Raw genomic sequence first — 14,625 nt, 5'->3', positions numbered from 1 at the left:
ACCTACAATTTTGTAATCTTCTTAATTCACATAATACTAATTTTCTCTGATCATGGTGGATTCTTTATATACATCATTGTACATTATATGGATATCTAGTAGTCATTTCATAGATTCCTTTGGATTTTCCTATACAAGCTATTTTGCCTGTAAATAAAGACAATCTTTATGTCTTTATATATCTTGCTTTATTGTACTGGCTGTTATATCTAGCACAAGTTGAAGAGAAGTGGTGAAAGTGGAAGTCCTTACCTTGTTCCCAATTTTAGGAGGAAAGCATAAATTTTATGTTAGCTATAGGCTTTTCACAGGTGTCCTTTATCCATTCTATCCAAGCTTACTACAAGTTTTTATCATAACTAGCTGTTTAATTTCATCAAATGTTTTTTAATATGTATTGATATGATTGTATGGTTTTTCCCCTTTATTCTGTTGAGATGTGAATTATACTAATTGATTTTCAGATGTTAAAATTTCTGAGATAAGCCCACTTGGTGGTAATGTATTATCGGTTTGCCATTTCATCTAAATTGATTGTCAATTTTCTTAGGCTAATATTCCCTTTTATTCTCTTTTTAAATCTTTATTGTTGGAAGTATTACATATGTCCCCTCTTTTATTCTTTTAAAGGCTGCAATATTTTGAAAGAAATAACTTTTGACTCTGTTAATTTTCCCTATTGTTTAATCTATTTTTATATTTCACTGATTTCCACTCTATTACTTCCTTCTTGTTTACTACAGTAGAAACAGATCATTGACTCTAAACTTGTCTTCTTTTTAATATAGTATTTAAAGCTATAAATTTCCCTTTAAGCACTGCTTCACTTACAACCACAGATTTGGTATACTGTAATATTTATTATACAGCTAAAAATATTTTTTTAACATTTATTTTTATTTTTGTTAATCCTCACCCGAGGATATTTTTCCACTGATTTTTAGAAGAGAGAAGAAGGGAGGGGGAGAGAGAGAGAGAAAGAAACATTGATAGGTTGCTTCCCGCATGCGCCCCAACCAGGGCCGGGGATTGAGCCTGCATCCAAGGCATGTGCCCTTGACCAGAATCAAACCGGGACCCTTCAGTCTCCAGGGCTGATGCTCCATCCACTGAGCCAAACCGGCTAGGGCCAAAATATTTTCTAATTTCCCTTAGGATTTCTTATTTGGCCCATGGCTTAAAACTCATAAATAAAACAACCAACTAAAACATGGGCTAAAGATCTTAACAGACCCTTCACCAAAGATGATATAAAGATGGCAAAAAAAGCATATGAAAAGATGCTTCACACCTTATGTCATCAGGAAAATGCAAATGAAAACAATGAGATACCACTACACACCTATTATATTAGTCAAAATCCAGAACACTGACACCACCAAATGCTGATGAGGAATTGGAGCAACAGGAACTCTACATTCGTTATTGGGGGAAAACAAAATGATACAGCCACTCTGGAAGACAGCTTGGCAGTTTCTTACAAAATTAAATGTACCCTAGTCATACAATCCAGCAATTGTGCTCCTCTGTTTACCCAAAGAAGCTGAAAACTTATGTCCACAATCCACCCAAAAAGCTGCAATACAGATGTTTATAGTAATATTCTTCAGCGCTAAAAAGAAATTACTATCAAGCTATTAAAATACATGAAGGAAACTTAAATGCATATTGCTAAATAAAAGAAGCCAATCTGAAAACGCTACATACTGTATGATTCCAATTCTATGACATCCCGGAAAAGGCAAATCTATGGAGATGGTAAAGAAAAAGTCAGTGGTTTCCTGGGGTGAGGGTAAAGAAGGGATGGATATGTAGAGATTTTTAAGGCAGTGAAACAACCCTGTATGATACTGAAACAATGGGTTCATGTCTTTATAGATTTGTCCAAACCCACATAGTTTATACCACCAAATTGAACCCTAATGTGGGTTTTCTTAGGCAGAGTTTCACATTTTTAAAAGCTATGAAATTTTGAGCTGTCCATAAATTTCTTCTCTACTCTAAGTTCTTAGAGAAAATTGCTAAATTGGTTTTTGGAGGCAGGTTTTTATTTATTTGTTTTTGCTATTGTTATTATCTTGTTTTTAAAGAACAGTCTGAAAAAAACAAATTTACTTTAACACAGCTGTTTTCTCATTTAATATTGTATTTCTGACCATCTTTGGAGATTGCATTAACATTTTCATGCCACAAGGGTGCACTAACTGCTACTTACTACATGTAACAAAATGAATGTTCATCTTTGGTTTATATATTCTGCTCCTTCAAAAATTTCCCAATTTTCATTTTTCGTATTTCATCTCTGATCAACAACAAACCTAATGTCATCAAAATAAATATCAATGGTAATGGTAATATAACATTTTACTTTACCAAGTAAATAAATTAGATTTTTAAAATCTTGTTCCATATCTACTACTTTATATCTGTTGATCTATATACCAGTTTTAATGTCGAATTACCATTAGAACTCACAAAACAGATAACATTAAATCACATATCACACAATATATAAGTGCCATTTCTCCTTAATAAAACAAATAATAATATTAATACCTATTTATCAAGCATCCATTAAGCAGCATCATTGTCATGAATTCTCTATATCACTATCTCCATTCTTCACAATAACCTACATCAAAGGTTTGCACTCCATTTTATAATTGAGGAATCTGAGGCTCAGAGATGCTAAGCTACTTCCCTAAGGCCACATAAAAACTAAGTGGTAGAGATTTTAAATGCCGTTGGGAGTACAAGTACCTTCCTCCTCGTCTTTGCTCTGAAAGGAAATGAAATAGGAAGTAGAATGAGTGACACAATATCAAGGGACAACTGTGCTAAGTGCTGGGACCTGTGAATAGGACAGAAGAGGACCCTGCTCTCATATTCTGACAGTCTGCAGGTGCCTGCTGAAGACTTACCCAGATCACTGCTACCTGGAAGTGGTTGATATATCCTGGTGCAAACTTCTGAGGAGGAACCACAGGACAGCATGGAGCAGCAACTGAACACAAGGGCAGAGACACGTGGACGGAAAGGCCTGGGCAGAAGGGCCCTCGGTGGGAATAAGTCAAATCCAGCCACACCAGAGCCAGCCCAGCAGGAGCCCCTCATGGTGATGAGGGCCTTGTGGGATGAAGATGGGGACCAGCAGATTAGCTATCAGGTTGGTAAAGAGGATCCCTTCTCTGTTACATAGAGTGCATCATACAAGGTGTTCTCCAAACCCATCCTGGAAGAGGACGTATTTCTTAAGTCCTTCCACTGCCTGAGAGGTGGGTCAGAGCAAGAGTTTTCTCAACAGGTTTTTGATGATGCAAACTCACTTTCTGAATGTTCCTTGCAATACATGGAAAAGGGGGAAAACAAGAACTTCCTCAACAGAATGTGGGAGAGAAATCACTTGTTGAGCATTCTGAGCACATGACAGGCAAGAAGCCTCCTCCTGGAGAACACCCAACACTAGGCCTGGTAGATCCTACCCGGCTTGTAGAATTTGCTAGAAATAAGCCAAGAAAAAATGGAGAATGTGATGCTCCAGAAAAATGTGGTTGTCCTCAGAGTGAATGCACAAGAGTGTTGAAGACGAGAAATTCCCTAAGAAAGCATCTCCACCTCATTCATGGCCCCCGCAACCACATGTGTGGAGTGTGGGAAAGCGTTCCCTGAGAGCTCCAAACTAAAGACGTTTCTTAGATCATCCTGGAGGCAGGCCTGTTCAGTGCACTTTTAAAGGGTGCGGAAAACGCTTTTCCCTGGCCTTCAACTTGCATACACTTGTGCGCATCCACACCAGGGAGAGGGCTTTTGTGTGTTCCTATGAGGCTGTCACATGAGCTTTGTCCAGTCAAATAACCTGAAATCTCACATCTTAACTCATGCAAGACAAAAAATAATCAATAAAAAGAAGATGGAACAAAAATCTTTAAACAGGGAAAGCATTTTAACAAAAGAGTGATTGGGGACAAATATGCCTCATTGATTACTTTCAGGAGAGAATATTTGAATCAATGTTGCAACCCTATAAGGCATATTTTTAAATGTTACTAAGATGCTTCTTTTAATTGTGATACCATTCTAAGAACATTGTGTGCACAATGATAGTGTGCTTCCAACAGGAAGGTCAGTAAAAAACTTACTTCAAAAGAGTAAAACAAAACAAAACAAAACAAAAAACCTAAGTGGTAGAACTAGGATTTGAAACTAGATCCACATAGCAGTTCCTGGATCCAAGCTCTCTCCAGTACGCAATGTTACAATGAAGAGTATCATAAGAAAATGCTTTCATCTTACCCATAGTCATCGATCAGGTGAGAGCCAAGCACCACGACGTCCAGGTCAAAGAACTCAGGTTCCGTTTTAATGCCAAACATGATCGGTGCAAGTTTAGAATAATCAGCACGGTTGCAAGTAGCAACACAAACCCGAAGCTTCCGATTATTCCCATTCTTCTCCATGACTTGATTTTTTCTTTTTGAAAGGTTCTTAAAATAGAGTTCCTGAAGTTACAAAAATAAAAATTATTTATGATCAGAATGAAAGGTCCTAGATATAAACAGAATTTACGATTATAAGTCCTTATCCACTGTGTAGCATGGTGATTTTTTAACCTTTTTTCCCACCGTACTTGTGAGTGACACAGCCACTGGTATATCCGGAGTTATGAAATTCCAGCTGACTAATTATAACTCCACCCCTTTCTCTCACAATTAAGAAAATATACTGGAAAACACCTGGCCGAAGTGGCTCAGTTGGTTGGGCGTCATCCTGTGCACCATGCACCGAAAGATTGCCCATCGATCCCCAGTCAGGGCACATACCTGGGTTGGGAGCTCCATCAGATCCCCAGTCAGGGAGCATACAGAAGGCATCCGACAATGTTTCTCTTTCTTTATCTCTCTCTCCCTTCTTCTCTCCCTCTAAGCATGTCCTCGGGTGAGGATTAAAAAAAAGAAAAAATACTGGAATGCAATTAAAAAAGAGTGACATAAATCAAATATCATTTAAAAGGCAAGGAAACATCAGGTCTTTATTAGTTAAAAATTACTTGCCATACCTCACAATTGATCCCAACATACCAGACTATTGCAAAACTTTGAGAATTACTTATCTAGTTCAACTCTTTCACTAACAAAAATGAAAACACAGGTTTTGAGAGGGGAAATTACTTCCCCAAGATTCAGTATCACATCCTATAAAGGACTAGAGAGTGGAGCACGACATTCGTGCACTGAGGGAGGGTCCCTCAGCCCGGCCTGCGCCCTCTCGCAGTCCAGGACCCCTAGGGGTATGTCTGACTGCCAGCTTAGGTGCACTCCCCACAGGATCCTTAGCACTGCCACATCCACTGAGAGGTCCTTAGCGCTGCCACAGAGGCGGGAGAGGCTCCTGCCACTGCAGCTGCACTTGCCAGCTGTGAGCCCAGCTTCTGGCTGTGCGGCGCTCACCCTGTGGGAGCGCACTGACCACCAGGGGGCAGCTCCTGCGTTGAGCATCTGCCCCCTGGTGGTCAGTGTGCGTCACAGTGACCAGTCATTTCCCATTCAGTCGATTTGCATATTAGGGTTTTATTATGTAGGATGGTATCTATTCAACTTCACACCATACACCCCGTATATATAAAGCACTGTGATCAGTGCTGATGAATAGAAAGATGAATAAGACAAAAATTAAAACACAACAACAAAAAAAAAAACAACACTACCTTTAAGGCCTCATTAGCACCTGTAGCCAGTGATTACAAACTTCACAACTCCAAATGCCACCAGAATTTCCTGTCCCACAGGCACCTTAAAGTCACTGTCACAAACCAAACTCATTTTCTTTTCTAAACCTGTTTCTCTTTCCTTGTTTTCTTAGTTATGAGCCTTCCATTCATCCAAATGCTTTGACATTCTTGTCTCCTCAGTTCGTCACAGTGTGCCTAAGGCCCAATCAATTACATCTCCTGAATATCTTTCAAATCTCTCTCCTCTCCATCCCAATCCCTCATTTTAGGTCTGAACTATGGTAACAGCTATCAAAGTAGTTTGCCTGTCTCTAGCTTTGCCCTGCCTCCTGCAAACTTTCCAAGTGATCTTTCTAAAGTTCTAAATCTGATTATCATGCTAACCGGGATACATCACCTATGGACAAAGCCCCAGTTTCTAATTTGGACCTAGCCCATCCTTCCATCCATTTCAAATGCCCTTACTCTGGGCCGAAGAGCCTGAAGTTCAGCCAGTGGGTCTCCGTATCTGTGCTTTTCTAGATGCAAGTACCTCTCCCTAAAACTTCCTTTCCCTCTTGACTGAACTCTTCCTCATACCTCAAAACAGTTTAAGTGTCACTTCCTCTGGAAAGCTTTCGCATACCCCTCATCCCTCCTCACCCAGCCCTTCTAGTTGCTGCCTGCCTCTGAGCACTGGGCCCTACCATACAGATACACACTATTGTTCTCCTCTGCCTTCCTGTCTCCCTACCACTCTATACCCTTCTTTCAAAAAGTAAAAATCAGGGACAAGGGATAAAATTTCACTTCATAGATTGATCTCAATGTTTATCATTCAGGAAGTGTACCAATGTTTAGAATTTGCACTTAGGAATCCAGAAAAGCTTGAGTAAAGATGCCATTAAAAAGGGAGCTACCTTTTAGATGCCTGGCTGGAGTGGCTCAGTGGTTGAGTGTCGACCTATGAACCCAGAGGTCATGGTTCAATTCCTGGTCAGGGCACATGCTCAGGTTGTGGCCTCAATCCCCAGTGAGGGGTGTGCAGGAGGCAGCTGATCAATGATTTTCTCTCATCATTAATGTTTCTATCTCCCTCTCCCTTCCTCTCTGAAAAAAAAAAAAATTTTTTTTTAAACAGAGCTCCCTTCAGATCAGGGTAAACTCTGAAATTCAGTGGAAATCCTATCAGTAGCCCTCTGTTGTTGGTAGCTCATCTCTCTTAGGCTAGAACTTCCGTGATCACGCAAATTGCCTATCACTGGGCCATTGTGAATTTACAATCTCAGTAAAAGCTAATTCCACCTAATAGAAAGCATTTATAAGATAATGAGCATTCTGTCAAGAATTGTACAGTAGCCCTAACCGGTTTGGCTCAATGGATAGAGCGTCGGCCTGCGGACTCAAGGGTCCCGGGTTCGATTCCGGTCAAGGGCATGTGCCTTGGTTGCGGGCACATCCCCAGTAGGGAGTGTGCAGGAGGCAGCTGATCGATGTTTCTCTCTCATCGATGTTTCTGGCTTTCTGTCCCTCTCCCTTCCTCTCTGTAAAAAACCAATAAAATATATATTTAAAAAAAAAAAAAAAAGAATTGTACAGTAAGTCCTCACTTAATATTATCAATAGTTTCTGTGACTAAGTGAAACAAAACCAATTTTACCATGGGCCAGCAATTTTCAACTCATGGCACACATAAACTACTGAAATTCTGCAACACAACAAAAAAATATATTTTTTGCCAATTTGACAAAAAAATTGGTGTAATTTTTATTTACTCAGATATTTCAAGTTTTAAGGATTCTTGCAACATACCAGCTGAATCACTGGCCTATGGCATCTCATCAACATTTTAAGAAAACAATGCTGCCTTATTAATAAGATCTAAGCACTACCTCATAATTAAAGAGACAAACATATTTTTCTAAAAGTGGCTGTCTTAGGTGTTCTTGTACATAATCCTCTTTCCACTCATTACATTTAAGCTGAGTAAATTGTTGGTGATATTTACTTTGCTGGGTGAGGCAAAGCAAATCATTCATGGCTGGTCGATTTGTATTTATTTTAAAAGAACAGTAAACATCTAGCAACACTAAAATGCTTAGTATTTACCAGGTAACTCAAAGGTTATTCTACCAAAACTGAGAGTAAACTAGCTATATAAATAAACTATGAAAAATACAAAGTTACTTAGGCCAATCCGATAAAGTTTCTACAAGAAATGTCTAGCATATAAAGGGAATAGATAAGACTTGCAAATCTTATTTCTTGAATTACATTAATGTTTATTGTCTTTACCCAAACCCCTAGAAATTAACTTGTTTCAATAGCATTTTAATCCTTTATTACTATTTGGGACAAAGTAATTAGGTTTCTATTGCCTGTAGATGTATACAGTGTGTTCACTTAAGAATGATGGCTAACGTAGAGCAATGTTCAGGTGTGCTTATATAGTATGTTGCTGTAGGAATAATTGATGACTTTTAAGCCATACTATATTTTTAAAGTTAATTTGCACAAATATATTCATATCTGTTTTGTCCAATGCAGAATTTAAAATTGAGGAATAAATAAGCTTGAAAAATTTAAAATCAAGGTGATTGCTTATATGCAGATGCTTGATTCTAGATTTTGAAATACTTGATGCACCTCCACATTTACCTTGGATTCTTTTGTGTGTTTTTTAAATTTATTGAGGTGATATTGGTCAACACGAACATATAGATTTCAGGTGTGTGTTTCTATGTTACAAAACCTGTATATTGCACCGTGTGCCCACTACCTTGGATTCTTCTACTTTGGCTTCAAACAAAAGCCCATGATGGTTTTGTCTTGTGTGTAAATGTTATTTATTTAGCATAGACATTAAAGATAACTTCCTGTAAAAAAAAAGTTACTTAGGCCAAAACTTTTTTAAGGAAATAAGTTAAATCTTAAAAAGAAAATAATAGAGGGAGAGACCAAGATGGTGGCATAGGTAAACACCAGAGATTGCTGCTGCAAACAACCACTTCAAAAATACAACTAAAAGACGGAACGGACATCACCCAGAACCACAGGAAGGCTGGCTGAGGAGAGACTCTTCAACTAGAAGGAAAGACAACAGCATACCGAGGCTCAGAGGAGGCGCAGTGTGGAAAATATAAAGGTGCGGAGGTGCGCGCAAAGCGGGCTGGTGGCTAAGGGCGCAGTTGTCGTTTTCAATCAGGAGGGAGTCTCAGACTCTGAGCTCCAGATCCGGGCGAGTCTCTAGGGACTCAGACTCAAACAGGAGAAGCGGGATTGTCTGGCATCAGTTGAAACGTGAGGGCAGCTTTCTCTCCGAGGTTTGCAGCGGTTGCTGGGGTTCTGAGAAGCAGAGCCTCTGGGAACGGGACTGAGAGCAGCCATAACTGCTCCCTCCGCCCGCCCTGTTGATCCCCTGCGACCCACCCCACCCAAGCCCTGCACAGAGCCATTTGCCGGATAGCCTCAGGCAAAGGCTAGATTAGCACCTCTCCAGAGGACAGAAGTTCTCCCACTGCAGATACAGGTGATTCTCACAGCCAGTCGGCCTGGTGGTCAAATCCCTCTAGTATTAACTACAATAATCAAGGCTTAACTAGAACAAGACTGCGCACAAAGACCACAAGGGGGTGCACCAAGAAAGCATAAAAAATGCGGAGACAAAAAAACATGACAGAAATGGAGGATATAGAGCTAAAAAATGCAATTTTGAGGGCTTGCAATAATGTGCTAGAAACTGCCAATAAACTTGATGAGAGCCTCACGAAAACTGATGAGACCCTCGATGCTATGATAAAGAACCAACTAGAAATTAAGCATACACAGACTGAAATAAAGAATAGTATACAGACACCCAAGAGCAGAACAGAGGAGCGCAAGAATCAAGTCAAAGATTTGAAATGCGAAGAAGCAAAAAACACCCAACCAGAAAAGCAAAATGAAAAAAGAATCCGAAAATACGAAGATAGTGTAAGGAGCCTCTGGGACAGCTTCAAGCGCACCAATATCAGAATTATGGGGGTGCCGGAAGATGAGAGACAGCAAGATATTGAAAACCTATTTGAAGAAATAATGACAGAAAACTTCCCCCACCTGGTGAAAGAAATGGACTTGCAGGTCCAAGAAGCGCAGAGAACCCCAAACAAAAGGAATCCAAAGAGGACCACACCAAGACACATCATAATTAAAATGCCAAGAGCAAAAGACAAAGAGAGAATCTTAAAAGCAGCAAGAGAAAGAGACTCAATTACCTACAAGGGAATACCCATATGACTGTCAGCTGATTTCTCAACAGAAACTTTGCAGGCCAGAAGGGAATGGCAAGAAATATTCAAAGTGCTGAATACCAAGAACCTACAACCAAGATTACTTTATCCAGCAAAGCTATCATTCAGAACTGAAGATCAGATAAAGAGCTTCACAGATAAGGAAAAGCTAAAGGAGTTCACCACTAAACCAGTATTATACGAAATGCTGAAAGGTATCCTTTAAGAAGAGGAAGAAGAAAAAGGTAAAGATACAAATTGTGAACAACAAACATGCATCTATCAACAAGTGAATCTAAGAATCAAGTGAATAAATAATCTGATGTACAGAATGAACTGGTGATTATAATGAATCAGGGACATAGAAAGAGAATAGACTGACTATTCTTGGGGGGGAAAGGGGAGTGGGAGATGCGGGAAGAGACTGGACAAAAATCGTGCACCTATGGATGAGGACAGTGGGTGGGGAGTGAGGGCGGAGGGTGGGGCGGGAACTGGGAGGAGGGGAGTTATGGGGGAAAAAAAAGAGGAACAAATGTAATCTGAACAATAAAGATTTAATTAAAAAAAATAAAAAAGAAAGAAAGAAAGAGAGGAAGAAAGAAAGAAAGAAAGAAAGAAAGAAAGAAAGAAAGAAAGAAAGAAAGAAAGAAAGAAAGAAAGAAAGAAAGAAAATAATAGGCCCTGGCTGGGTAGTTCAGTTGGCTAGAGCATCATCCTGATATGGCAAGGTTGCAAGTTTGATCCCCAGTGAGGGCACATACAAGAATCAACCAATGAATGTATAAATAAATGGAACGACAAATCGATGTTCCTCTCTCATTCAAATCAATCAAACCCAGCATTCAGGACATTGCCCACATCCAGCGTTTGCCTTGTGTCTGTTCATTTCATAAACATCTATGAGTGACAACTTTCTGCCAAGAGAACATGACACTGTAGGCGTCCCCTTCCCCTTTTCACTTTTTGCGGTTTCAGTTATCTGCGGTCTGAGACTATTAAATGGAAAATTCCAGAAATAAACAATTCTAAAATTTTAAATTTCACCTTGTTCTCAGTGGGGTGATGAAAACTCACCTCACCCCACTCCATCCCAGTGTGACTCATCCCTTTGTTCAGTGTTGAATCCATGATATATATGCTCCCCAACCTTAGTCACCTATTAGCAGCCTAGGCTATCTGACTGTCACAGTATCACACTGCTCCTGTTCAAAACAACTTCATTTTACTTAATACTGGTCCCAAAGAGTAAGAGTAGTGATGCTGGCAGTTCAAATATGCCAAAGAGAAGCAGTCAGGCGCTTCCTCTACGAAACGTCTAAGTTCTCAACTCAATAAGAAGATATATACTGAGGTTGCTAAAATCTACAGTAAGAATGAATCTTCTATGGGTGAAGGGGGGGGTTGGGGGGGGGGAATGCCTGCTAGTTTTGCTGTCGCACTTCAAACTGCAAAAGTTAAAGGCACAGTGCGTAAGTGCTTAGTTAAATGGTAAAGGCAGCCCTAGACAGTTTGGCTCACTGGATAGAGCATCGGCCTGCGGACTGAAGGGTCCCAGGTTCAATTCTGGCCAAGGGCACATGCCTGGGTTGGGGGCTTGATCCCCAGTAGGGGGCGTGCAGGAGGCAGCTGATCAATGATTCTCTCTCATCGTTGATGTTTCTATCTCTCTATCCCTCTCTCTACCTCTCTGAAATCAATAAAAATATTTTTTAAAAAAATAAATGGTAAAGGCATTAAACGTCATCATAGATATGTATACACAGGGGAAAAACTGGGTTCCGTGCTATCTGCTGGTTTCAGGCATCCACTGGGGATCTTGCAACCTGTCCCCCATGGATAAGGGGGGACTACGCTTTCCTCAGTGCAGAGAGGCTGAGACTCACAGAAATCAGAAGGACGGGGCTATCTGAAAGTGTTCTGAAATTCAGAACCCTATTCCTGAGCGATAATTCCGTTTGGCTTCGACAGCCCGGTTAATCAGCTGCCGATAATGCTAAGCTGTGCCCACCCCGCCTCTCTCCACCAGAGGAGCACAGAATACTTGGTGCCGCAGGAGGTGTACAGTGTGCTCAGGACTGGGTGCGTCTGTGCGTGCACGCGTGCGGGTAACAAACGCTTATCAAACTTCCGAGGAAGCGCAGAGTCAGAACGCAGTCCGGGTTGGGCGCAGACCTTCCCAGCCATCTCTCACTTCAACCTTTATCCCCAGGGCAACCTGCCTAGCAAGTAGCTCTCCGCCCTCCGATGCCGTTAACGGGCATTATCGTGCAGGACCGCCCGTTTTCTTCCCGGAGAGCACTGCTCCGGGAGCGTCGCGCCGCCGGCCTCCCTCCCACCGCCCCCATCCCCAACCACGCACACAACTTCCCTGACGGTACCCGCCCGGGGCCGCCCTGACGCTGCCTGCGCCACCCGCCGCCAGGTGGGGCCTATAACGGGACTACAGAGGGGCCCGGGCGGGTAGGCCCGCGGGAGAGGGGGCGAGCCCGGGCCGGTGTGGGCCGGAGAAGGGGGGAAGCGATGCGAAGCCGCGGGCTGGGGACCGGACGAGGAGGAGGAGGCCCTAGAAGCCGGGAGGATGCTCTTCCGAGCCCGCGCCCCGCGTCCCCGGCGGATGCGTGGCTCTCACCAGTCGCTGGTCCGCGGCTCCCTCCCGCGCCGCCGCTGCCACGCCTCGAGGCGGAGAGCCGGAGGCAGCGCCCGCCCGCAGTCTGTGCCCAGCCCGCCGTCGGCTTCCGCAGCGGGGCCCACGGGTCGCTGACGCGTCGCTGGACCCCAGCCCGCACCCTGCACACCCTCCCCGGCGCGAATCGGCAAGCGCGCCCTTACGTCACCTGAGAGCTATCCCGTGATTGGCTGGGCCCTCCTACGCCCCACCTCCTTCGCTTAGGGTTTCTGGGGAGGCGGGGCGGCCGCTGCCTTCCGTGGTCGTGGCCTTGTGGGACCAGCCAGCCCCCGGCCCCGCCCCACGGGCCTCCCGGACGCCTGGGAGGGAACCCGAGTCCTCGCTCGGGTAGTTATCTTGGCCTCCCTCGCCCTCAGGCGTTTCACAGGCCGGGACCGGAGCCATGCTGTCGTGTGGCGTGCCCGGAGCCCTGACTGCTAGGGGCTCTGATGGCGAACACGAGCGACCGGCACCCCGCGGCCCGGCCGAGAACAAAGCTGTGGGGAAAAGCGGTGGCAGGGCGCGCACACAGCTCCTGATGAATTTGACTCACCACTGACAAGCTTGGAGTTGGTGATAACAAAACATTTTTAAAAATTTATTTTTTTACAACCATTACATGATTTACCGCAAGTGAAACTCAACAGTCTTAACAAACCATTGAAAGTTAGGACTTTTGCACCTTGATTTTTCCATTAATGCCGAATCCCCTGCAGCTAGCTTGGAGCCACTGAAAGGTCACCTCAGGCACAAAAGGACGAACATTAAGGGATGTTGTGCAACAAAGTGTCATTGGCTTTCTTTTTCAAATGTCACTTTGAAATATCACTTTGGAAGGAGGCATAACAAACGTGGTGTCACTGATTGCATCTGATAGGGCTGGGAGGAGTCAGCCTTTTCACTAAATTCCTATTTATAATATCTTTTGTGTTTTGTAGTATATGCACATATCCGAATGAAAGATAATAAAGTTAATTGAAAAATAATGGTGGCAGAGAAACTCAATTGAAGTGGATGGATATGAGATTTAGTTTGGAAGCGGAATAGATGAAACTTAGGGATTAGGTGTGAGGGATGACAGAAGAAGAAAACAAGGAGGACCCAGGTGTCTGGCATTAGTACTGAGTGCTTGGTGCCACTTACCAAGGTGCGAAAAGCTGGGGGTGTGCCCAGGTGTGGGGAGTTAACAGCAGTTTTAATTTGGGATGTGTTATGTTGGAGAGACCTATGAGATGCCATATGCAGCTACTCAACAGGCAATAAGATATACGAGTCTGAATACAGAGTCACCAGACTATAGATGATGAATAAATTTCCGACTATTGTTGTAACAAACTTAGTGGCTTGAAACAACACAATTGTATATCTTATGGTTCTGGGACTTAGGAGTCTGAAATGGGTTTCACGGGGCTAAAATCAAGGTAGCAGTGTAGGCATCACATACACAAAAATTGTAACTGTGTGTGGTGATGGAGATGAACTAGACTCACTGCGGTGATCATTTAGCAATATGCAGGGTGGGGCAAAATAATACAATAAATAATAAATACAGGAATAAACTGTTTCGTGTACTCACACCTGTTTGTAAACCTACTTTTGCCCCATGCTGTGTACATACATTGAGTCATTATGTTGTACACCAGAAACATATAATGTATGCCAAATATATCTTTTTTTTTTCTTTTTTTTTTAAGAAAAAAGGAATCAGTAGGTCTGCCTTTCTAGGCTGCAGGGGGAGAATCTGTTTCCTTATCTTTTCAGTTTTTAGAGGCTGCCCACATTCCTTGACTTGTGGCCCCTCTGACCTGCTTCCCTTGCCACATCTTCTCTGACGCCCTTGCCTCCCTTGTTTACATAAAAGGACCCGTATGATTACAGTGGGTCCACTCAGGTAGTTCAGAATAATCTTCCCTCAAAATCCTAATTTAATCACATCTGGGAAAGTTATTTGCCTACCACAAGGTGGTATTAAAAGTCCCAGG

General features: G+C 42.5%; 1 protein-coding gene and 1 pseudogene across 4 annotated transcripts in view; one reads left to right on the top strand and one right to left on the bottom strand.

Moving 5' to 3' along the window:
- GNE (glucosamine (UDP-N-acetyl)-2-epimerase/N-acetylmannosamine kinase) overlaps positions 1 to 14,625 on the bottom strand; it is a 52,787-nt gene that overhangs the window by 31,216 nt on the left and 6,946 nt on the right. For 2 of the 4 annotated variants that reach the window (XM_006102687.3, XM_023744015.1), the window contains exon 2: positions 4,294 to 4,499. In XM_006102687.3, the coding sequence (XP_006102749.1) occupies positions 4,294 to 4,499 (206 nt within the window). Of the gene's footprint in view, positions 1 to 2,556; positions 2,780 to 4,293; positions 4,500 to 12,607; positions 12,726 to 14,625 lie in introns of those variants that run through there. The other 2 variants (XM_006102686.3, XM_023744016.1) reach the window with 2 other exon arrangements.
- On the top strand, positions 2,787 to 4,285 carry LOC106699513 (annotated as a pseudogene).

Source organism: Myotis lucifugus, unplaced genomic scaffold (assembly GCF_000147115.1).
Source record: "Myotis lucifugus unplaced genomic scaffold, Myoluc2.0 scaffold_424, whole genome shotgun sequence".
Taxonomy (NCBI): domain Eukaryota; kingdom Metazoa; phylum Chordata; class Mammalia; order Chiroptera; family Vespertilionidae; genus Myotis; species Myotis lucifugus.
Note: the sequence above shows the minus strand (reverse complement) of the source record. Positions and strands in the feature narration are given on the sequence as shown.